At 40.5% G+C, this 25,298-nt stretch overlaps 1 protein-coding gene across 22 annotated transcripts in view; it reads right to left on the bottom strand.

The window, feature by feature from the left end:
* Positions 1 to 25,298, bottom strand: part of TBCK (TBC1 domain containing kinase) — a 147,175-nt gene that overhangs the window by 15,130 nt on the left and 106,747 nt on the right. For 12 of the 22 annotated variants that reach the window (XR_013950670.1, XR_013950671.1, XR_013950672.1 and 9 more), the window contains exons 27-30: positions 11,876 to 25,286; positions 11,624 to 11,768; positions 1,797 to 11,034; positions 60 to 1,679 (exon numbers count right to left, since the gene is read on the bottom strand). Coding sequence is in view for 10 of the 22 variants with exons in the window: in XM_080590632.1 (XP_080446758.1) it covers positions 25,176 to 25,286 (111 nt within the window). In the remaining 12 variants the exon portion in view is untranslated. Of the gene's footprint in view, positions 1 to 59; positions 1,680 to 1,796; positions 11,035 to 11,623; positions 11,769 to 11,875; positions 25,287 to 25,298 lie in introns of those variants that run through there. The other 10 variants (XM_080590632.1, XM_080590640.1, XM_080590634.1 and 7 more) reach the window with 1 other exon arrangement.

Below are 25,298 nucleotides of genomic sequence, written 5' to 3'. Positions count from 1 at the left end.
TTTGTGCACCTCTCCACACCCGTATTTATTACTGCTGAAAATCAGGAAAGTAAACTCACCCACGTGGGAGATGAGAGAAGCGGGGAAATGCTTACACTGTGCTCCCAGAAGGAAGTAAGCCCCATTTACTTGACCAGGACCCTGCTGCCAATGGCTTCTGCAGAGCAGGATCAGGTCCTTCCTTCATACCATGCAAAACACCTTGCTTGTGGTTACAGTGAATCCTCTCAGCTGTTCAGAGAAACTCATCTGCCTTTCTGTCCTGATGGAACGGCTGAGCAGGGCATCGAGAAGGCTGCTGGGCAGAAAGCAGAGAATACCTAAAACATTAAAAAGAACTTGGGTAGCTCTGAGACAAACAAGTAGATCAGATACTGATGAAATCACCACGCTCCCGGAGCTGTTTATGTGCAGTTTATTTCAGTTGCTAGTTAATTTTTAACAGACGTTGCTCCTCTCCCTTGCCAAGCAGTTAGGAAACTCACTGCAGAAGATCCACACGTGCTCCAGTAACAAATATCCAAGAGCGTTTCAAAGCAGATGTAGTAAATGGAGCTCTTACTCGGTGTAGAAACTGTTGTTTAAATCCTATTTCTCCTGCACCTGAAAATGAACAAACTGTTTTTTGCTCACATATAAGAAATTAAATGCAACAGGCAATGTCCCTCCCTCCTCCACTGTGTCCTGCTTTGTGCTACTGATTTTTAATTTTTTTTTCACCCCGGTATGACATGCCATTACCAACTACTCAGAACTCTCTACAAGGCTCCAAAGCGAGACAAACTTTACCAACTTTACCTTCAACGAGACAACCTTTACCAACGTTCAAAGTCTTTCACAATGTGCACTTGCACCAACCCTAAACCAGGGCGACATCAGGACGAGACAAGGAGAGCGCTCCTGGAGCCTCGCATTTCAGCAGTTTTGATGCAGAGCTTCCAGCCCAGCCCATACTGACACCAACTTAGGCAAAGCTCCTGAACAGACCTGCCAGTAACTGTACCAGCCTAACTGTAGGTACCTGAAACACCTTTTTTTTGATGAAAAACAGGCTCTCAAAGTCTTTATCCTCAGCTGCATACTTTAAGGTTTAGGCCCCCATCTACCAGGAAGATTCAAGTTAGGTATAAAGTACTGCACCTGGCAGTGTTTGCCAGATCCTGCCCGAACAATAATAAAGTTTCTTTGCCTCAGGACCTGCTGAACCCAAAGACTGTTTTCTCTGGCACGAGAGGCCAATTTACTCCTCGAGATAAATATTAAGCAAAGAGGAATTTTTTGACTTTAGGAACTACGAAGTTGAACTTTTTCCTGCAGCCACAGTCACACCCCTCGTGCCTCCAACGCTGAGCTATTTTTAAAAAAAAATAATTCCTGTGGTATTTTCCTAACAGCCATAAAGCAGCAGGGCATTCTGTCAGACACACGTCGCTATTATTACTCCATCTATGCCTCTTGACTACTTCCAAATTCAGAAAGATTAGCCAGCTGTCAAAAGAAGATTAAAAAAAAGCAGAAGTTCCTCACTCTGTACGCCTTACTTTATCACTTGTTTTCCCTGGGCAGCAGCTCCGGCCTGGCAGAGGACCACCCTTCAGTTCTCGCCTTGAGGCTCCATCACATCTTGGAAATGTCCAAGCCCTGTGTGTTCGTGTGTTGCAACTCGGACCTTCTGCATGCTAAAAAAAGAAAAGAAAACTTGTATCTCCTGCCAGTGCTTCATCAAGCAAACACAGTGAGCCAAAGCACAAGTGAAGTACTGCTGCCCATCCATGTAACGATAACATTTTTTGTACCTGAAAGGATAACATTAGTTACGTAAAATGAGCAAGGGGCACCAACATCAGCCATTCCAACAATCATGCTGTTCCCTTCATCTGAGGAGACGGCAGACAAATTGGGCGTGTGACTTTGCTTGTAATTCTAATGAAAGCACGACGTCCTTATCAGCCTGGGGGCCTCTTGCTGCAGCGCGGTGTTCAGAAGCACAGAACAGCTAGCTGTTCCCTCTCCTCTGTACTTGTTCCCTGGTTTAGAACCCAGACCAACAATTTTTCTAAGAATATGTAAAGATAAAGATGAAAATTAGGACAAATATCTCCTTCCACTGACTTCGCCCCCTGAACCCTCATCAAGCTCCTCAGTAAGCAAGGTCAGACCCCATCTATTTTCTATTCATGAGCACAAGTTATTTCTGCTTGCCCACAATTTCTGCCTGGGGAGGGCACTCCCAAGCAATCAACCTTGCACTCCCAACTCCTGACCCCATTCCTTTTCTCCCCTCCTCTTACGCATCCCGGCCTCCTGCCCATTTTCAGCTTTTTGCTGCCCAAGCCACGAGAAGAGGCAGTGGCATCGTGTCATTATGCAGAAGAAATTGCCTCCTGCCGTGGCTGCTACCTGCCAGAGCATGTCTGCAGCTGTCTGCCCTCCTGGAGCAAGGCCACGGGATGCGCGAGCTCCGGAGCAGCCCCTCCTGGCTCTGGTTTGTATCTTGCCACGCTCCTCCTGTTACTGCAAGGGAGCCAAAAAGCCTCTTTTAAGTCAAAACCTAACTTACTGACACAAAAACGAGCACAGCAACTGGAAACAGTGCAGTGCTCATCTGTATTTTGGAAAGTTAAGAGATCTCCTGCACGTTACTGCTCTTTTCCCTTCGCATGATGAGTCCATCTTCAAACCCTGACCTAAGAGATACAGTGAGATCCATGCAGAACAAGATACAGTGGGATCCGTGCAAATCAGAACTTCACCCTCCCTCCTGGAGCTCAGCTACTGGCTTCAGAGACGGCAGGACTGAGCTTCGTGTTACTGCTGTGCTAGAAAACACATACATTCAGCTATTAGCAGAGTTACTGTACAGGTTTTAGTTCAAATGGCTCTCTGCTGGTTTTTCATCAGTTGATGAATTCCAGCTTCATTCCTTTACTCAGAAGTAACATTTAATCCCTACGTGTATTAGAATTACAAAATTTACTGTTTCTTCCACACCAGACTTAAGGTGAAAATAGGGTTGTAGAGCTCTCTAAAACTCAGCATTAGTAATTGCTGCAGGAGGAAACAACAAACTAACAAAAACTTGTCTACAACTTCGGGGTTCAGAGGGCATGAGGGAAGGACTTCATTCAACAAAAAAGCCCCAAATTCCAAGAGAAAGAAGTAAACATTTTTTTTTCCTTGAGTCAATATTGCTTACAATATTTCCTGTGATTTGTCTACATTTCTAGACCCTTTATTTGTTCTCCTGGACATTGGGAATAAAACCCCAAATCATCTCTTGCCCCTCTGAGCGAGCTACAGTGAGGTACGGCAGACGGCAAGCTGAACGTGCCTCTTTCTTGCATCTCTATTTGTATGGAAGGAACTGCATAAAAATGACTTAAATATATTCATGTATGTGAGGGCAAGGAGGGCAGGCTTGCTCTGGCAGCTAGCAGACATGCCAGGATGTGCAATTTCTTCTTCAGAACGGCACGGTGCAGCCTTACCCATGCTCAAGGATTGCTGGAGGAGCACTGCCCTAAGGAGCAACCTCCTCCTGCAGCACTTTCCCCCTTGCCGCAGGTGCAGTCCCCCCTGCTCACACAGGAGCACTTGTCCTGACACTCGGCCAGAAATTTTGCTTCAGCTAATTTGAAGCCCGTTCTCCTGGGAGACCACAACTTTATACAGTTCGGGTCCCATCGTAATAGTCTGGCCAAATATAATTCCTGCAGCTCTTTTGATCTCCCCCAGTTAATCAAACATCTCAGTTTCCAAGCCGTTTCAATGCCTCTCACATACAGCAACCTCCTCCTTCTGCAGCCAGCTGCAGAGCGCCCGGCAGCATTACAATCACGGATGGTAGCGAGGTGCCACCACTAATAAGAGCAGGAGGGCAGGCAGCACAGGGTATTGTCATGCAGAGACGTGGCTGGGCCAGCTTTAAACAAGCTGGTCGGGCAAGAAGGCAGTGCAGTGCTCAGACAAGGATCACCAGTGGGGGACAGGTGCCTGTCTGAGTTCCCTGTGGCTATTGCTTTTGAAATTTCAACTAGATAAGGTCTGTCTGTGCTGTGCTGCAGCATGGGCACACTGTTTTATTACCAAATCCATTCCCAGACATCATATTACAGTCATCTGCCTGCTCTCTTCATGGCACAGACGGTACCCTCCTGCAAAAGCTTCCACCATGACTTTGAATGTCTCAGGGTTTAAGCACACCCAAAGCCCACAGCCAGTCCGTTCAGCTACATCCCTCGCTCCCCTTTCAGCCTGTGATCAATCTGTTTCCCACAGCCTGGGGGAATCAGAGGCAGGGACTGCTACAGCAGGAAGAAAAATAAGATGAACAAGAAACAGAGGACAAACAACATCCAGTTAATCCACGTAAACCATCACCACCAGTATCCTATCTCTTCGTTAGACATGTTTCACATATTCCAAATGTGAAATTTCCCAATTTCCCCTATTATTATACAGTTGCACAGTGACATTTTGTATTAAAAAAAGTAACGTAAATCGTATCACGGCTGGTACCGTATAATTTAACAGAACGTCACAGACTGCACAACGACTAGCCAGGCAATGACTTCTTGCGTGACACTTCAGCAGTGTTTTGACAATGTGCCAAAGTCTGACAGTAGCCCTGGATTACTGCCTTTGAGCGGTGCCTCTAGGCTGCTCTTCTTGCACACTATTCATCGCTGTCCTATTGTTAGCACCAGCACGCTCTAAATGCCACACGCTGAGTTTTGGATCAGGGTGTGTTTCACAGTACCTTTGCAAGTGATGGCACACAGCAGAGGGAGAGGTGTCATCTGGCTCTCAAATTAGAAAACACCTAAAAAAAATGATGGAGGAAATCCTGTGCCATTATAATATACCAATTGCTTTTGAAAAGTCGATAATGTCCAAATAGATGATGCTATAATAAACTCTTTTACTGTGTCATATCGATCCATGAGCTACCTTATACCAGCTGCTGTACAGACAGAGAGATTTCTATTCAGAGGGATCCCGCTTGTTACGTCAGTTGCTTAAACAGACAAAAAACCCCACACTGTGTTTTCATCCCTTCTCAGGATGTTTCACCTGAACAGGCTCCTCCTCAAACAGCTGTGTTAGAAACTACTTGAACCTTGCAACAACCTCCTAACAGTGGCAAAATATCCACATGAAATAACAGCAAAATATCCACATGAAACTTCTCTCTCTGACAAATTTCGCATAGACTACTGACAACGCTTAAGGTAACGCTCTCTTCATTCATCATTATAGAATTGTTTGTCTCCAGAGTGGAAGTTTTATTTCAGGACCTGCTAAGGCTAATAGGCAGGATAAATACTCTCCTCACTCATGGCCTAGTGGGAACTCTCTTAAGCACCTCATGTTTGCTACGTGATACCTAGGAAAATGTGACAACCGACATACCATATGCTAAATGTCAGTCTTCAGAATGAAAGCAGGATTTGACTTCAGCTGTTCACTGTTCTTACCCTCCTCTGATCCTGGAGAGGAGTGATCCTCTGTAAACCTGAGACACTTTGACTTGAGATACTAGAGAAAAGAAGTCAGTATTAGTGGAGTTGTCAGCAGAGTTTTAGATGTACCTGTAATGTCACACCAACCTCCTCCAAGAAGGGTTAAATGACAGGAAATGAAAAGGAAGGGAGAGAGACAGAGAGAGAGAAGGAGAGAAAGATGAAGAGAAAGCTGAAAAAAACCCCAAACCCTCCACTCCCAGAAAAACTTAACCACTAATTTTTTTTTTAAGATTAATTTTCATAAAGTTATCCTTCAGAATACGTTCCCTAAGAATTATTTTTCACTTAAAAATGGATATATATTTAATAACAACAACAACAGTGTTTATCTTTGTTATCACTTTGCCAGGGAAACTCTGGGCCACTCCAAACGAATCTGTAAATTTTCATTGTGGTTGGCCTGAAAGAGTATCTGCCCTGATAAAGTGCAACAACATATTTTGTGGAAATTTAACTACTGCACATTTTACTTGGCAAAAAGGTGGAATCTCCTAGTAGAAACTGTTTATAATTCCGTAATCTACATACTCCTGAAAAAGCCTTTGTTACTCAGGTAAGTTCATAATGAAAGAGAGCCCACAGAAATAATCTGTTAGACTCAGAGAAGAAAATTACTATCTGAAGACACACATGAAGACACAGGCATGAAAAGACGCTGTGAGTTTACCTCAGTTGGACTGTGTCTGTCGAGGTTTCTGTCACTCTCTAGAGTTTCACCATCACTACCTCTGGTCCAGCTACTGCTGCCTGCACTGCATAGCTAGAACAGACTAATTGTGTCTAGCAAACTCCGAATCCTGTCCTCAATGTGTCCAACAAACCTCTAGTTAGGGAAGAACTTGCCCATTTTCATTTTCAGCTACAGTACATGTTATTGAAACTTGACAGAGATGCTGACATCTAAATATGCTTCATATGCCTCTGAGTTCTGACTGCTTTGCTGTATTTCCTGAATACATTATGCCTGCAGTATTTTCTCTGTGAATCACATACATCATCCATGTCAAAATAAATTTAGCACCTATTAATTTCCATTCTTCTGCTCATGAAGTTATTCCACACCTCTAACAGACAAGGGCAATGCACTGGCAGGGCATCAGGTTGCTAATCTAGTATCACAAAGGGGGTTACAGCATTTCTCCTTTGCACTGTGTGCAGTCAGCACTCTTCTGACTGCAGGTTTCTGTTGAAATATAAAGCAGGTATATTCTCCTAGTCTTGAAAGAGCTCCTCCCTGAGTTCATGGTCTTATGAACTCATTTCTTCCAATTTCAAGAGAGCTGCAGTTTTCCTTGTTCTGCTGTAATTGATGAAGTGTTTTTACCCCCAAGAACATTTCACAGGGAAGTGAAACCCTGCATAGAAAACATTTCATAAATGTTGAAAAGCTGTCACCTTTGATAATTCCCCTTTCAAGAGAAACTGCAAAACAAGCATACTTTAAAGGTGCAAAAGACAATTCTCAAGGAAACTAAATCCATGGATCTGACACAGCAGTGGTACAGCTGGCTAGAGCTCCACTTTTTGACTATCCACTTAAAAAAAAAACAAACACAAGATGTTTTCTAGTGTGAAGTAACTCAGTCTCACAGGAAGGCTCTCCACTTGTACAAAACCATTGCATCCTGTCTCTCAGCCAAATTAAACTCAGCTTCACTTTAACTGTATCTCTGATTTACGATTCCTCCTTATTACTACAGTCAGAGTGGGTGTATTTTTTGACGAGGAAGTACTGGCACAGCCACAGAGAAAATGTACTTATCAACACGCTTCCACCCTGACACCTGATTAAAGCAAAAGCTGGATCAATTAGTCATTTTCTTGTTTTAGGAAACCAGGTGGTCAGCACGAGCTCTCGAGCATCCAGACATCATTTGACACCGCCACTGCTTGCAGTGAAAGGCTCTCTCTGCAGGGAGAGGCTACTGATCTTGCCCAATGCGTAAATGATACTTAACTTCTTCTCCAAGAGAGGCTCTTAATTTAATTAAAACATCTTAAAACAGACACATGGCAAGAATAAAACCTGTCTGTCATTGTATACAGATTCCCACTGAGTCTTCCTTGAAGGAAAGTGCTCCAGGAGAACCTCTGATGTAGGAGATTACCAGTCAGCAACTCTGTGACCATTACAGTTAGGTACTGGGTTTATATCATCAGATATTTTAACACACAGGTAGATGCATAGTTCTGGATCCCCACAGAAACCACTGGATGATTTAATAATTAGCAGTACTCCATTTCTCTGCCTACAAACCATGATACTTGCAGAGTACTGAGTAGACAGTGCTCACACTCTCCATTTGCTGAAGATTGCAGGTTACAGGTTTATCCCAGAAAAAAATAATGCATTGCATTTAGCAGAACACTGTGAAGAACACCTTTCAGTGAAGGCTTTTCAAATATTAGACACCATGAAACTGTACTGTATTTGTTATTCGAATTATAGTAGCACCTACAAAACCAATTACAATTGAATCTCGCCTAAACAAACAGTAAAACACATCCATCTCCCAAATGGTATGCTGAAGAGTCAAATCAGACACATGGAAGAAAGAGAAACAAAACTTTAATGAAGACAACTGAGCAGCCTCAACTCAGTGGCCGAGGCCAGAACAAACTTTCCATCTCCCCAAAACACTTGTTCATGTTGCCTCACTAGTTACAAGGGATGGAGGTGAAGCATACCATCCCCAGCTTGGCACAGCTTGAAAAACAGGATTCTCACAGCTCACACAAACATCAGTTCGTAGCACATAAGGAAACTTCAACATTGCTCTTTAATACCCAATCCATTATATTTCAGGCTCAGATAGCTCTGTCAAAATCATGGTATCAAATGGCAAACTATTACATCTTCCCACTGACTTGCACTGTAATACACTCCCTGAAATGTATTCAAGAAACGTCATAAATGTGTGTACCCAAAAGCTACAAAAATAATAACCCCAGGAAACAAAACAAAGGAGATAACAATAGCAGAATTCACCACAGGAGCAGCAGCTTATCAGAGCAATGACAGAAAATCAAGTCCTAACAAAGTACAGACGTCATGCAGAACAAACATGACTGCTATCATTGTATTAAAAAAGCAGGAAAGAGACAAATCAAACACTGGAGCATGTAGTCAAGTTTCCTCCTACAGTTCAGTCCTGAAGTTTCTGGCAAAACCCAGTTATTTTCTACCAGCTTCAGAGTCTCATCTCCTAGTGTTCATACAGGGGCAGATCAGATTCAGACAGTTTTCTGTCTGACAATTTTTTAGTTACCATTAATGCTCATAAGAGACACAGGGAATGAGGCACATCCAGAAAAATCCCAGTCAGGAATGCTTCATTTCCCTTTTCTCCTTCTGGGTCCAAATCTATGCTGCTGTGCTTGGCATAAGCATTTACCAACAGGAGACAGTGACCGATTTGGTTCTCAGCTAAAAACATGTAATTATCTTCATTGAGGAAGACCATCAGATTATCTCCATATTTCAGTAGCAGAATGAACGAACTCGTTTAGAAATACTGTAAACATTTTTGCAGCTATTCACTATCAAGCTTGCTGCACAAATGACAGAAGATTTGCTGCACTCAATTTTAATTGTAAACAAATTATCAAGCCTGATCGTAGGCCGAGAACCACATTTATATCCTCAGAGGTGGCAAAAGAAGAGAAGAGAGGAAATAACTCGCATATTTGGAAACAGAATCTGAGGCTCAGGTGAAAACTGGAGACCTGCACCTCCCACGTTCCTAGTTAGCACCTGGCTTTCAGCTCCACTGCTACCAGAAAATACTGAAGTCTTGCTCAGGAGTTGGATATGAGTCTCAGAGATGGTAAGGGAAACAGGAGGATATGAAAGCTGGATAAAACCAAGAACCCTAGGCCTGACACAAGAATAAAATGCTGCCGTCTGTGATACACCTGGTAATAATAATTTATATGTGTAAAAATAATAACTGAATAATAAATGAAATAGTCGATGGTTGCAAAAATGGAGGCAAAGAAACTGGAAGAGAGACTATGCTACACCACATCAAATAAATTGCTTATTCCTCAAGACATCCGTATGTAATGAGTGCGCTACGGTACACTCCTCACATTAAACGACTGTCCACACAGGCATAAGTACGTATCTGATAATCTTTTCTTGTGCATGAAATGTTCTGCACGGGTTTTGCTGAATGGTTTCTGAGAATCCAAGCTGTTGGCTCACCGAGTGAAAAGCGTGCCTCATTCACGCACGACTGTGCCCAAGGTTTCACAGAGAGGCCATACCTACCTGTGGGTCTCTGCAAAGCAAACATCAGCTTCAGCAAAGGCAGTAAACACAGGAATACCTCTTAAACAAATAATTACACTGGCGCAATACTGGGAGAACGGATGCATTCCAGACTTGCACTCAGTTGAGAGTTTCTGGATAACAAATTTGTTCAGCAACACTTGACATTAATCCCTTTGTTCTTGGTATATATTAAGTTGCTCCCATATGTTTTCCACAGTTAACAGTTAGACTGCGGGCACCAGTCTATTATTACAGGTATTTTTTTTTTTTTTATGTTAGAGAACCTTCCATACTGACTGTACACTCTGAATGCCTACACAAACATTTTACTGGACTTTGCAGCTCTCGGGTTTTCCCTTAGCCCTTCTTTCCCTTTGAATGGGTCTGAAGGTCAAACTCTTCCAGGAATACCCAACTGTACCTCCCACCAGCCCTGCCAATATTCTCCAGCCCTACTGATATCTCGAGAGGCCCATGGGGAGCCTGAAAATTCTGCATCTTTAGGATTAAGCTACAATAAACTACCCCCTTTAATTAAGCATAATTTTGTATAATTAATCCATACAGAAAGCATTAATTTTCCTTGCTATCTCAGATTTCCCCTGAGAAAAGCTTTACAGTTCTGGTGATGCCAACGTCTATCGTTATAAATCATCGTACCTTAATAATGCAGCCTGCAAGTACAAAGAGCTTCCCACACACTCCTTCTAATCAAAACAGAAACGCTGCCATACACAGCATACACACGAATCCCAGCCTTAAGCAAAAACAAATCCTGACACAAGACGCTCTGAACAGCCAATCTGTCAGCATCGCTGAGGCTTTCTCCATTCACTGCTTTGGCGTTTCGCGTGTGTCAGCAATCCAGAAATCATCCGCACAAGCCAACTCAACCGCAACCCCAGTGAGTAGGCAGCCTTGTTTCCTAGACTTGCCCTGTTTGGAAAACCATTCCTTAAGTCCTGTTCTTATCTAATAAAATAAAGGCTGTCTTCCCCTTTCAGTAAGTATGTGCAGGATTTTGCCTGGCACGCTTAGAGCCGTGCAACAGAGTGTGTGCAGAGATGCTCACCTGAGCACCAGCTTTCTTAATTTACCTTGAGGGAAGAGGAGAAGTCCTCTACTGTAGCACCAACTTGGGGATTTACTTCATGAAGCAACACCTGCCCTCCCAGTTTTGCTGCTGTGTTCATAACAGTTGCACCAGAGGAGAAAGATAATTCAGAAATAAATCTAAAATAAAGAAAAAGTCATCTCAGGTCTTGAGCCCATGCCACGCACCAAACATTTGTGCATTTTTAGGTTGTCTACCCTGCAGTCAAAGCTGGACATGTGCACACAGGGCACAGTCGGAGGCTTACACAGTTCCCTTAAACAATGTTTCCTCAGTAGCTGATCTTTATGAGACAAGAGATGGACAGACACCTCCAGAAAGATGTCTTCTTCAGATAAACAGAAATTAACTTTGGTCTATGCTGAAACGATTCTTTGTTCTTGCCTCTTGAGTCATGAGTTCTGGATAACCCTAAACCATTTTCCCACAAAGTAAGTCTTTGGTTTATTTCACATGGCATAGCAGCATAATAATGTAACTATTCCCTGTAGCAATGTGTGCTCCAAAAAAGCATAGGAATTACTGCTGATCTGCTCAGTATTCGCTCTTATTAGCTGCCATCCATGCAGGTGAGAGCATCTTTGAGCGGGACTGTGTGTGCAAGGCTAGTTGTTTTAGAGGAGACTGCCATCCATGGCTGTGCTACTACGTCTCAGGAGGAATTGTGTTAGGAAATGTACAGAAAGAGAGAATCTTTTTTACCATTACCTGGTTTGGTGAGGACACTGGCATTATCAGAGATCAGCAAGGTTCACATTCTTCAGTTCAGCCAGGAAACGGAGTTCCAGCATTGACGGGACAACCTGAAGAAATGCAGGAGATCTGAAGTTTGGATTCTCCCTTCCTCCTTCTCCTGCATGAGAGTTTCAAATAGTCCTTTGATTTCAAAGAATTTGCCATTTATAGTTAATTGTTATTATGTCTGGAAGTATGCACTTGTCAAAAAAAAAAGTTACCTACTTGGAGTAACAGCTAACACAATGTACTGTGCAGCCTTCCTAAAAGCACCACCTCTGCTTTCAGGACCATATGTGCACCTAGGAAGACAGGCATGGGAGGCAGGTAAAGAGAGGCTGTGTATGTATATGAAGAAAAAACCTGGGAGCTTACAGGACAGGCTCGGGAAGGAACGAGGGCTGGAAGCTGAGTGAAATGATCGGTGAATGATAATTCTTTTCCAAATCTCACAAATTTGACTGACTTACTGATAAATCTGGGTATAACATCTACATTTATTACCTGTCTTCTTCACCCTCAATCATTTTCACTGACATGACCTTTCCAAGCTTTTGATCATCTTGATGAAAACAATGTAATTTCAACTTCACTTTTAAAAGTCACAATAAAAGTAAAAAAAATAATAAAAAATAGCTTTTGGTCCAAATACTCTGTCCAAATACTCTTTTCTTTTAAATATTTCAACGTATGCTTGGATAACTGTTACTGCAAGCAAACACAGCACTACACTGGATGTACCTATGTATGAGAAGTTCCACTGTTGTCCAAACTCCATGGTTAGCATAAAAAAAAAAGAAAAAAAGGAGGCCACTCAAAAAAGCGTCAAAAAAAAAAAAAGAGAAAAATTTATAGTTTTGGAGAGCTGTATATGACCAAAGGTTATGAACCTCTCCTGCAGTGAGACTTTACTGTCTCTACTGTGGAGCTTGTGCTGAACTAGACTGGAGATGGGGGAGGATGATAACTTACTGCTTTGCACTCTAGGTGGGGATTGACAGGCAGGCTTTCAGCATCAGCCAAAAAGCAATCAGCGATTACAAATTGTATTGTGTGACAAAGACCATGCTGTGCACATGTGGACTGTTCTGGCTGTAAACCACCTCCTCGCCAAGAGCTAATGAGATAATTTTTCTCCTTGGAGGCTACGCCACTGCTAAATCCAAGAGCAAAGGCAGCTTTCGCACAAGCAGTACCTCCCACAGAGCAGGCCCCCAAAACAAAACATTACCTAGCTGCAGACGGCAACTCAGCAGCTCCAGCCAAGAAAGGCTCCTCCTCTCTCTGACAGTAACTGCTCACAAGTGGGATGTGTTATCTGAACGCCAGCAGTTCCAGGCTCTGTTTGCATACTCTCACGGCTGTTTACATCCCTTCAACACATCTTTGGTGGGTGGCCTTTCTCCACTTTGCTTTTTTATTGTTTCTACCCCCTCCTCTTTCTGTCAAAGTAGCACCATCACTTTTATTATTCTGACTGCTATCCATTAGCCTGATTAAAGCTCTCCAGCAACAGGAGGTATTTTTGATTTTGGTTTAATAAAACAAAATAGCAACACAGCAGAAAGCCCTCAGGTCTCTGAGTGGATTTAGGCAAAGCCTGATGTTTTGGTCTTGCCTGATAACTTTTTCCAGCCAGATCAGAATAAAGTATTTAGGGTATTTAGGCCTACACCTAACTTAGAGCTAAGAATCATGACATTATCTTCAACCTGACTGTGCTTCTGATCACCTGCATAAGTATCCTGCTGAATCAGTAAAACAATCTTCATGCCTGCTAATATTTGAACTTGTTAAACTTTCTTCCTAAAAAGCACTCCCTTGTAAATGAAATCTGAAACAGGGGCAGCAGGGACTTTACAGGGATTTTGTAGTCAGCCTGAGAATTCAAAAGGAAAACAGAGGCAGGAGAGATTTTTTTTTTTTAATCAACTAAATGAAATCAGTAAGGACAAATCTCGGTAATGAGTGACCCACTTAGGTTTGCACAGAGTGGGTGGTCTGCAAAACAGGTTAACAATTAATACCAGAGGGATGGCGCTGCCAGCATTTCCCACCAAAACCATTTACAAACAGGCTGTATGTAAATCCTGACTTTATGAGGACAAATTTTCCAAGCTCAAGTCCAAATTTTTAAGTGTTTAGCACCCAATGCAAAGGCCAGATTTTCAGGAACTTGAGTCTCATTTAACATAAGGTTCAGATTTTTACAAGTCCTTTGTGTAAGTAACTGAAAACTTCTGAAAATTGGCTACATTTCAAGAAGCAGTTGCTGTTGCATGAAGAAACCTTTACTTAACCTAGGTCCTACCAAGCAGGGTACACAGAACACTGGCATGTTTTTGCACAAAACTGCAGCAGTCCAGTGCCGTAATAATCTATCAAGATGTTATACATCAAACAGGTGAGGCTTTGCAACAGGACAACAAAACATTATAGCAATTAATAGGTGTACAGCAGAGATTGCACTAACCCTTAGTGCAGAACAGTGGATTAAACATGCAATGATGTCCACTAACAGGCTGGGGCAAGCATTAAGTCCTTTTCATCTACTCCCTGCATCAGCAAAGACTTGGCCAACTGTATGAAAATTTACAAGGTGAAGTCCTCTGTGCACTTCAAGCAAGAAAAGGCTTACGCCTAGCTAAATATATGAGCCTGAGAATTATGACTTTCTGATCTTTGGGGCTGTCTGCTTGACACAAGTTTTAGATATGAATTTACACAGAGAATAAAATGAACCTCAAAGTTCCTCACGCCAAGTCAAAACTCACAATTCCTCCTGCCATTTCCCATTCAAACTGGTGAGCCATCCACTGCTGCACTTTCACCTGAGTTGCTTGCTATGGATGGGCAACCACCTTCAAAAACTGTGGAATACAATGCTTAGGGGCTTCTCCTGTATGACTTTGTCCTCACAATACATGTTTGCCTGTGCAATTAGTTAAAAATAAAATCTGAAAACATCAAGCCAAAATCTAAGAAAAATTGTTAGGCATGTTCTTTTGTAATTTGTAACTCAGAACTATGAAATGTTTTTATTGTTGCAACTACAGTAGTGTTGAAAAAGAAATTAGGGTCCCATGTGCCAACAGCAAAGGGTCAGGGATAGTTCTGAAAAGTTCAGAAACTCTTACATGTTTAACAACTGATTTAAGTTCCAGTTCTTGCATGTATTCTGTCTTCGCTTGTCAGTTCCCTGTAAATACCTAGACCAAACAGTTAAAGGACTGCAATCTAAAGGACTAATGCCTATTCCAATCTTCCTAGACTGACCTCACCTCATTTTTTTGGGATATCCTATGTACACATATAAATTATTATTTACAGAAAAAAGGGAGAGATACACGTACTGTACTACATGCACCAGTTAAAGGTTTCTCAGCGCTCTTGGAAAACTTAATCCTGTCACCCTGGAGGACAAAAAGTCTGGTTTGGGGTCACTCATCACAGAAATTGGAGAAGAAGAGTTGGAACTATTTATATAAACATATGTATACATACATATATTGAAGGGTTGGAACTATTTATATATACGTATTTATATTTGCACAATGCCCAAAGGCAAAAAAAACTTTTAGGGCTCCATAACACACAACATTTCCTTTTGCCAAAATAGTAAAATCCGTTTTTATAAGATGGCATCATGGTGACCTGTCTTAACCAGAGTACAATATTTACTCAGCCTTAAGTACTTGGAATTCACAGCAAGTTTGTTGAGCACATGAAGTCTGTTCTGCTACACCCTTAAAAGGATTTATCCACATGGAGGGGTACCATGCAGAAGAGATTAAACGGCATAAAAGAAACATGAATTAAGTGAAAGAGGTAGAAGACTGAGGATTTCAGGATTATTTTTTTTTTTTGGCATTTACCCAATAAGCACCAGAAACGTGGGAAATCTTCAAGTTCAGTATAATGTAAGACTAACTCTCACATTTAAATCACTAGCTACTGTGACTGCTTATTGCATAATTTCTGTGTGTAGCATACACAGTAGGACTACTTTACTATTTTCACTGCTTTTTTTTTTTTCTTTCCCATTACTTCACAAAAAAAAAAAAAAAAAGGCAGCCACCTTGTCTTTGTCACAGGGGGAGGTGACAGTTCATGCCACTGTCTCAGGGTGTGATAATCCAAGAGCAGCCCCTGGCCATGAGGGACGTTGGTGCTCCTGTAACGAGCACGTGCAGGAGGCATAGTTTGAAGCACAGCCCTAGGTGTCTGTTATTCTATCTTGTCAGGAAAGAGTAATTAGAGAATAACTCCCTGTTGCCTTCAACTCTCTCCTGCCAGCCCACTGGTCCCCATCCATCATCATGAAGACTTCTCTCGGTGATTCATTACGAGAGGGCTGCCTTTCCAAGGGAGGCACTGAGAGGAATTTTCTACTTCTCTCTCCCTCCCCTTTTGCATGGCAGCAATCTCATTTCATTACAAGCCCAGGATGCTAATGTCACTGCCTTCAGGCATCTGCTAATAAGGAACAAGCAATTTCCAGGAGCAGGAGACACGATGCGTGCATTAAAAACACTTCTGAGAAAGAGAACCCCTCACATGCTTCCAGTAAGGAAGGTGAGCAAAAGGTAAGGGCATGTGAAAAGTTAAATCCTGGAAGGGTGAGTGGGCGGGCCTGGAAAGCACACAGTAAAAACACTATCAGGCAGGGTGAAAGAGCACAAGGAAGCCTGGACAAATATTGTCTACCTATGGGACTTTAAGAAGAAATGCAAGATAAATATATATGCGCATATACAGTACCAAGAGGCACAAGGCATTTCAAAAGCAGTGAGCACAGTCTGAACAACTCATTTATTACAGATACAGTATAACTGTGCGTTTAGGTGTTTTCTCCTTCAAAAGTAATTGCAACGTTTCATAGCACAATTTTTGTCTGCATGAAATGGTAAGAGTTATCTACTTTTGTAAAACACTCAGAGTCATGTATAAAATAAATCTTAAATGTTGCATGCACTACTTGTCTATATAAATATTGCACAGAGGTATTGTTATTATTCCAGTTCCTCCTAGCTATTCTAGCTGGGTTCAGAGGAGCTTGCAAAAAGAGCCGGAAGTTTTTAACAGCATTGTCAGAATACGGAAAGCTGTTTGATAACTATATTGTTGTAAACTATGGTAAAGCAAACTCTCCATGTTCATTCTTTAGGTACTTATTGCAAATGGGGTGTCTTTCCAGGGGCAGGAGTGTCTCAGTTCCTGAAGATTTACAGCCACAGAGCTCTGAACCAGTCCTACACTGAGGGCATGAAATACTGAAGATATTCACCAAGTTCCTCTCTAACATCCTGAAACTGATGTCACCTATTTCTTTGAGGCTGGAGAAATGTCACCTGTAAGAACAGCTCTACTTGAAATAAAGAATTAAGATCAGAGATATGAGCTCATTCAAGTTTCAAGGAGATTGAGAAAAAATGTATTTAGGGTAGGAAATGAACCAAGGCAAATCAAATTAATTGACATAATGGCCAGAAAGTTAGCCCCTTTGAGGAAGCTGAATGTTGTGTGCTCAATAAAAGTATGTTTCTGCAACCCCAGGATTGAACAATTCTTTTAACGTAGCGATTATAACGGCATAGCAGAAGATATACTGTGCTACTCTTGAGCTCACTGGTGCCAGAACTATGAGCTAACCTCCCAAACAAGATAAAGTCCTCTCTATGGATAAGATTGAAAACTATAGCTCTGACTTGTTTTGAGTCAGCTTGCTGTGATAATGCCAAGTGAAAAAAGATTAAGGCAAAAACCTGTCTTTCAACAGCTGTTAGAACATGTCAGAAATACCCAGAGGATGAATGTATTCAATTTGTATATGAACACTGACAGCCTGGAACTGCGGAAGACTCAATAATAGTAGGATATCACATACTAACTTATCTAAGCAAAGGCTAAATGTCACGTGATCGACTCCATGACACGTAGTTCCAAAATTCTGGTCTAGATTTATCTCTGTAAACACAAATGGTTTGTTCCTTAGAAATTCCTTTTAATAGAGATCTGAAGTAGATAAATGTGGACAGGACAGGAAAACAGAGATCCAAAAAGAGTATTTCCCCACTGAGAAGCTGTGAGAAAACTATTAGCAAAAAGAATTTGGCATTTCACTACTGCTGAGGAAGAGGTTTTATACCTTAACAAGCCACAGCAGGACATGGAAGAACTATGTAAAATGATACTTCTCTTCTACACAAATTCCCTGCATGCAACACAAACTCACTTGAAATGCTAAAAGAGAAGAAATAAAATAAAAAAAAATATTTTTATTACCCTTCTGACCTCTTGATTAACATTAAAGAAAAATCTAAGTATTTTAGTCAGTGAAAATAGATCAGATTTTATTATTTCCTAACTGCACAAGAATGTTTAGTATACACTATTAACATGATTGCTGGATGTAACTAACCAGCATTTATAACAAGCTTTGTAATACAAGGGCTTCTTGATCATGAATACTACATTGCTGATAGATGCTATGAATAGTTTGTGGGAATGCTGGCATCCATTCACTAGTAGTACTTACTAGGGAAAGGATAGTTTACAAATCTGGTCATGCAGAATTCATGTTATCATCTATCTTTGGCCTCCCAGTGAAACTACTAGGAAAAGAAGTTATTTTAAGTTTCTGCATTGTCCTCATACTCTTGCATTTTAATTGGTCACAATACTCACTACAGCTCTTTTTCCCACATCAAGTAAAATTAGAAAGCACTATTAATCCCATTTTAGTGAGGGGGTCTGAGTCACCACAATTGTGCAAGACACACTGAAAGTTTGTAGCAAGACAGGCAACAATAGCCCAATAACTCAAGCTACTGCCATAATCATTTGATTTCTTACTAAAATAAAAAAGATTCCATGTACCTGTTCTGTACTCACAGGACTTCTTTGGCCAGCTGAGCTGGGAGAGCTGATATCATCAGATGCTATGACTCTTTAAAATGATATAATGCCAGATAACCTTAGATTGACAAGAAAGAGACAAATTTAATACTGCTTTAGTTAAGAAGTATTACTTAGAACAACTTTTCTCTGGGTTATTCCCACTGAATACAATGACTACCAGATTGACCTCTGAGTTGCTCTACTGTATCTGTTCTTTCACACAGATTACTGTGTCTGGCAACCCACTTGGTGTCTACATTATGGGATACAGCTCCTAAGGCACTTAGGATCTATCCCTAGAGTAATAGAATAAGTGAATTACAACAGTGCATGCGCTGATGTCACTTTACCATCACATGCAAGACCACTACCAGAGGTTAATTTGAAGATGTATTTACATTATGATTAAACACAATTTGGGAGAAAGCCTTACAAGAAATACTTACAAATTGATTCACTGGTAATAACGCTCTGCTGATCTTTTTTTTTTTTGGGTCAACCAGTTTCTTTAAACTCAGCATTACACTGGTTTAGTAACTGCTGATAAAATGGGACAGCCACACTGGAATATTGAATTAGGTCCAACATGATTATAGTACTATGAGATAAATTTGTCAACCTACATTAACAGAATACAGACTGTTCTCATAGAACGCAGACTGCTGTCCAACAGGTGTTTTAGTGGTAAGGCTTAAAAAGCACCACCACCAGCAAACTTTAAACCTCATGGTTACTTCAAAAGCAAATGGGACACTGCTTCCAAAACAGAACATGCTTTCTAGCATCATCTCTCAACTGAGGCTAGAAATTTAAAAGAATGCTTTAATATGATACTGGCTTTACAGCTTGGGATTCAAAGAAAAAGGAAAATCTGCAGTTTATCTAGTCAACTATACAAATCTAGTCTTTGCTCAGTCAGCACTGATCAAGTTTCACTACTTATCCTGGAAAGAAACACTCTTTTGGGAGGAATAAAAATTCTTTCAGTCAATCTTTGCAAGTTGGACCAGGACAAGGAATCAAAAATAGCAAGATAAGACTGATGACAGTAATTAAGCTTCCAACATAACAGTGAGAGAGGTCAGTCTGACTCATGAGCAGAGAAAAGATAACTGAAAATGGGAGACTAAAAGGCCACACTTATTCCCACACAATTCCCAGACCAAAATAGCAAAATATTAACACTGTGAAAGCTAAAGAATGAAATAGACAGTTTTTATCTTCACCAAAGAAGCCTAATTCACTACCCAAACTGAAAACGTAAATTAAATCTCCAGAATGGATACTGTGGACGACACTCATGCCCTGCAAATAGGAACAGCGAGTATGTCTCAGGCCACAAAACTAACAGACTCTCTCACAGTACCTCTCTGAATAATAACCTTATCCTCTGAGCTGTGTGCAATGCAGCTCTGAAGTCCAGCTAAGACTGAATCCGATAACCATCCTCCTTAGCTCACTAAGGCAGCATGGGAAGTCTTGCTAACTGACTGTAATGTACAACTATCTTTTACGTACCTGACCACGGGCGCTCTTAGAGCAGGTTCTTCTCAGGATGACAGGGAAGGTGTGAGAAGTTGAGTCCTCCTCATATGAGAGGTAATACTTATAAAAAAAGGGATGGCAGATCTAATAACTCGATAAATACTTAATGATATCCAGAAGGTCATTGAAAAAACATTGCATCATCTTATTACGCCTGCACAAATTCTGTCTACACAAAGACACAAAGGGATCAGTTAGCCTAATGATAGATTAAAGCCTGGAAAAAGACACAAGGAAAGGACGTTGTTTAAATTTAACCCCTTGCCCATTCCAACAAATTAGTTAGCTCTTCATACTTCTACAGATTATTTAGGAGATCAGAAAAAGAAATCACTTAAGTAAAAGAAGACATACCTTTCTCCGCCTAGCTGCTGTGGTTACTGTTTCTACGTCAGAAATATTAGAAAGGCTGTCTACCAAATACCCTATATTGACAGAGGGGAGACCATGAATCTAAATGGAAAAGATACATCTTAAAAATAACAAATATCTACTTTAAAATTCTCAGAACACTATGTCTGGTCTAAAGAAAGACATTCTATTTTAACAGCAATTATTTGATAGTCTGCAATGATTAAAGATGGAAGACTAAGAGGGTTTATCTCCTTTGCTTGCTTCTCCCTAGGTGTCCACCTGGGTACTATATGGGGAACCTGGCTGTCCTAGCAGGAAGCTATAGGCACACGTAGCTGGGGCAAATTCAGTATGTTTTTAAACCTGTAGGAAAAAATCAGACTGGGAAAGGCAATGTTTTCCAGACTAAACAGTGGGAAATTTTTAGTTGGAATGTTTTTATTCTAGCAGTAGAAAACATCAGCTCTGAAGAACAGTAATTGGTTTTCTCCTACTAGATCTTCATGATATCCAGTTACAGTCTAAAACAGAGAATGACTCTGGCACTGCTGGATAAATGACAGAAATATATATGCTAAAAAACCCTTGCCTCCAAAAATCTCTCAAGAACTCTATGAAATCTGACAACTGCTTGCTCCACCAGAGCACTGCCAAACTTGGCAGAACAACAAAGCAAATATGTTTTGTTACTCATTTCTTAAACTGGGCAACCACTACAAAAATGAGATAAATTCTCTAATGAAAAATTACCACAAAATGCAAGATTTTCCCTAGCATAGGGAAGAGGAGATCAAGAGCTAATTTTGTGACAGAGCACTTGTCCTACATGCTTGAATCTAGACAGAGTATGCCAATTTATAGGCACAGTTTCAAAAACGTTGACTGAAGTAGTTAAGTACAGGTATACGAGTGACTTGCAGTCATATCCAGCTGTTAGCTACACAACTTTCCATGTAGTTCTATGTAAATGGGAAAAAATCAGTGTTGTTTAGCAATTCTTGACATTTCCTGCTTTTACACACATCCTCTCCCATGACTTCTCATGGAAAACACATATAAACATCACTTTACCATGTAAACTCTTACTTAATGGCAGCTTTTAAGTTTGCTGTAAGAATATATCCATACACAAATACATATGACTTGAATCTTACTATTTAAATTCAAAGGTAAGACTGAACTGCATTATAGCTGAAATCTACAGATGTGCAATATGTAAATACTAAAAAAGGCTATATTATTCAAAAAGGAAGTGTTGAACCTGTTAAGTATTAGGTATTTTTAATTTGAAAGATGACCTGGCTTCTCATTCTAAATATTAGCTGCAGCAGATACTGAACACTTCCTACCTTTCCTACCAGAGGAACGAGGAGCGAGGGACACATTAAATCTTTTTTTCTTACAGGCATTCTATTCTTTGGGCTTACAGTCCTTTTCTGAGTACCTGCATAAAGGAGAAGGAACCATTAAGCTGGGATTAAATACATAACATCACCCAAACTGCTGTACTGGGTATGGCCCAATATCCACTAATGAAAGACAGATGCTTGAAAAAGGAGCACAGGAAATACGGTGTAATCCATCTCTGGTGTATTCTTTCAGCCTCTCTTAATCAATACATTAGGAATTCCATGCGTTCAATACTGTTAATCATACATTGTGGTAATAGTCAGAAACTCAACTCTTCTACAAAGCTTCCATAAAGAAGGATTAGACAAATCCTTCTTTATGAGTATTTTTACTCTTTTGGCCTCTTCTGGCAACAAATTCCACAATTTAAGGATGCACTTTTGTGAAAATAGGGTATGTTCTGTTTTGGTTGTCTCTTTTTCCATGCCGAAGATCTTCAGTCAACACAACATCTTACTCTGTTTTGTATTCTGTGCATCTTTTTTGGTACTATAAAGCATCTGTACTGTATTCAAAATGTACCATACAGGTTATTTCTGTGACGGTAGAACTTCCTTTGTTCATTTCTTCCCTTACAATCACCAACACTCTGTGGGGCTTATCTGGCTGCTCTTAAGTTTTGGAACGATGTCTTGTCAATCAATGAATTCACCACTGAATATGGTTAAAACTGGTTCTCCAGGGTCCCATGTGCACCCTTCCACAGTGACCACAGTGAATTTCTCTGTCTTTGAGTATCGCAATGTCTTTCTCTTTAGCCAAGCAGACAAGCAAAAGGTGGATCACAGTGGGTGATTTTGTATTATCAGCATGCTGGTGTTTGCTCACCACTCCTCTCTGTTTCTGCACCACTTTTAAAGTCACCTGAGCATCATAGGCCGTGCCAGACATTTATGTAGAAATGCTCTGCTAGCAGAGAGACCTGTTTTTCTTTCTGATCCTTTTATCCAGTCACCCTATCAAACTTCTTAGATTTTTAGTGTCAAAAACTTCTTGAAAACTTCAGTACAGTATGCTGGCATTAGATGTAAGAAAGCCACATATACCAGTAAATTGTAATTCCATCTTTTTGCTTTTTTTTTTTTTAAAGACAAATCACAACTAAGATAAAGGGAGTTGAATGGTGTCTTTCCTTCCCCATGTTCTTTTCACTCATCATGTTTTCCCATTAATGTTCTCAAAATAACAGTTGCGGTAAGGTAAGACTAAAGCTTGCTGGAGATAACATCAGCTCCAGAGAGGCTAGCTTCTGAAAATTCAGAATGAAATATTCTGGCCATCACACAGATGAAAACAAAGACTTCTTCTTTCAACACCTTCCACAAGGTCTCATCTTCCGCAATATCAGTTCAAAAAAAAAAACCAAAAAAACAACAAACCAATAACAGATAAAAAATCAAACAAGAAATCATTTTGCCTGTGATCTACAGAGAATATTCATGACCTGGGTTCACAGCCTTCTTAGAGACCTCTTCTCTCCTCTCACAACTGCCTCAGCTTTGGAAATCTCTTGTGACAAAGAAAAACAAAATGAAGTTAGTTGCTGCAATGATCTTATTTGCCAAACTATAAACTGTTCATGACAGAAAATCCTCAAGTAAGGCATATGATAACCGTATCTTCCAGAGCAGATCCTTGTTACCCTAACAGTGAGGTCGTACTGTGTAAACCACTGTGTCAGGCTATGCTCTAACAAAGAGCAAAAATAGTGTCAAATTTACAATAAAAACTAATGTGTGACTGTAACCAGGTGAGCAGGTCTCTGTCATTGTTTGTTTTACAAAATATATTTTATACCCCAAATGTCACAACGTTTTCTAAACTTGAAAAACGTAGAAACAGAAATGTAAAAGCTTCTTCTTCCCTTCTGTCTAAAGTAAATCCTTCCAACTTCCCATTTCATGTCAGAGCCATCCTGTCAGTCTTAAATTATAAGAACTGCTTTTCCTGGATTAAAGATACTATTTTCAAATAGCCTTCTTGAACTAGTTTATTTTCTTTTCCTAGAATCCCTCCACACCTCCCCCATATTATTTTTGGAGTAACGGAGCTGACATGCTAGGAAAGTTAATCTGGGATTTTGAGGGGGAGAAATACAGTGGTGTTTTTTTGTTTGTTTTAAAACATCTCCTGAAAATTTGTCTGAATCACATTTATTCTTAGCTTACTGGCAACAGAGATGTTAATTCCTGTCCCTACTGGTGCTTTCAATACTTTTAGCTTCTTCTTGCAAAGTAATTTCCACATCCTCTAGTGGACTGTTGCCTTATGCCCTTTGCAGAACCCTGTTTTCACTCATCTACAGCACTTGGATCCATTTTACTTTGGAAACAGGATTGCTGTCTTCATCTGTCAGTTTTAAAATTACAGGCCTCCAAAAAGTCTGCACCACTAGCTGAAAGAATTGCAAATAAACCAAACAGAACTTCACACCTCCAATTAGAGAGTGCATTCATAAAACAGTAATTTCTCTAGACTACTTTTATATGAAAATTACAACTACATCGTTTCTTTTTAAGGCATGAGCTAATAACATGGATAAACACCAGCATTTGATGAATAAAAGATCTATTGTCATAAGATAGCATTGTAAAAAAAATGTTTGGGGTACACATAATTTTTTCAGAAACAGTTACATTTGCCATGTTTCAGGAAATTGGATGTTAAATTCTCCACATAGGAGTATGCCTTCTCCACTTCTGCAGCATATGATACACTTTGGACTGACTTAGCAGCAGCTCTTACAGTGATCTCCAATCTAGGACATACCTTTATTTCCAATCCAGATGAAAAATGCTTTCTCAAAACAACAACAACAAAAAAGTAGGTCACAAGATACAGCAATTATTCTACAAAATAAAAGAGAACACTTTTTTCTTCTTTGATACACAGGACACAACTTCAGCTCATTATTTTCAATATTCACAGTAAAATACTTTTGAAAAATAACCTATATAAGTGCAGCTTCAAGCCACCACTTGCCAGTTTATTTCATTCTGCAGAAAAATTTCTAAGAAACCAAATGCCAGCTGAGTTTCTCTTTCTGTGTGCAGATGAGCTCAGCCAGTTGCGTAATACATCACTGCTGAAAGAATTTGTAGAAAACCTTAAGATTCACATTTTCCATCTGTGCCAGCTGAAGCTCTTTATCAAAGAATAAGTGTAAAACACCTCTGCTCTTGATCTGCAGGCTAAGACAACTGATCATCCAGAGAGGTTGTATAGGGAAAACATAATGCCCTTTGAGTTCAGGATATGCATGCTGAACTGTAAGACTTGCCTATTCAGACAGATCGTCCCAAACATTTACAGTCACTTATATTTGTGGAGAAGGAACAGTGAGGAGACCAGTTGGCTTGATCTTGTTGATTCCTCCATCTAGAATGCAGACTCGTGGGTATTTATTCTTCACTAGATGAGCTGCAAACTGAAGCAGATA

The sequence above is a fragment of the Anser brachyrhynchus genome (genome assembly GCF_964034855.1).
Source record: "Anser brachyrhynchus genome assembly, chromosome: 4".
In the NCBI taxonomy this organism is placed as follows: domain Eukaryota; kingdom Metazoa; phylum Chordata; class Aves; order Anseriformes; family Anatidae; genus Anser; species Anser brachyrhynchus.
Note: the sequence above shows the minus strand (reverse complement) of the source record. Positions and strands in the feature narration are given on the sequence as shown.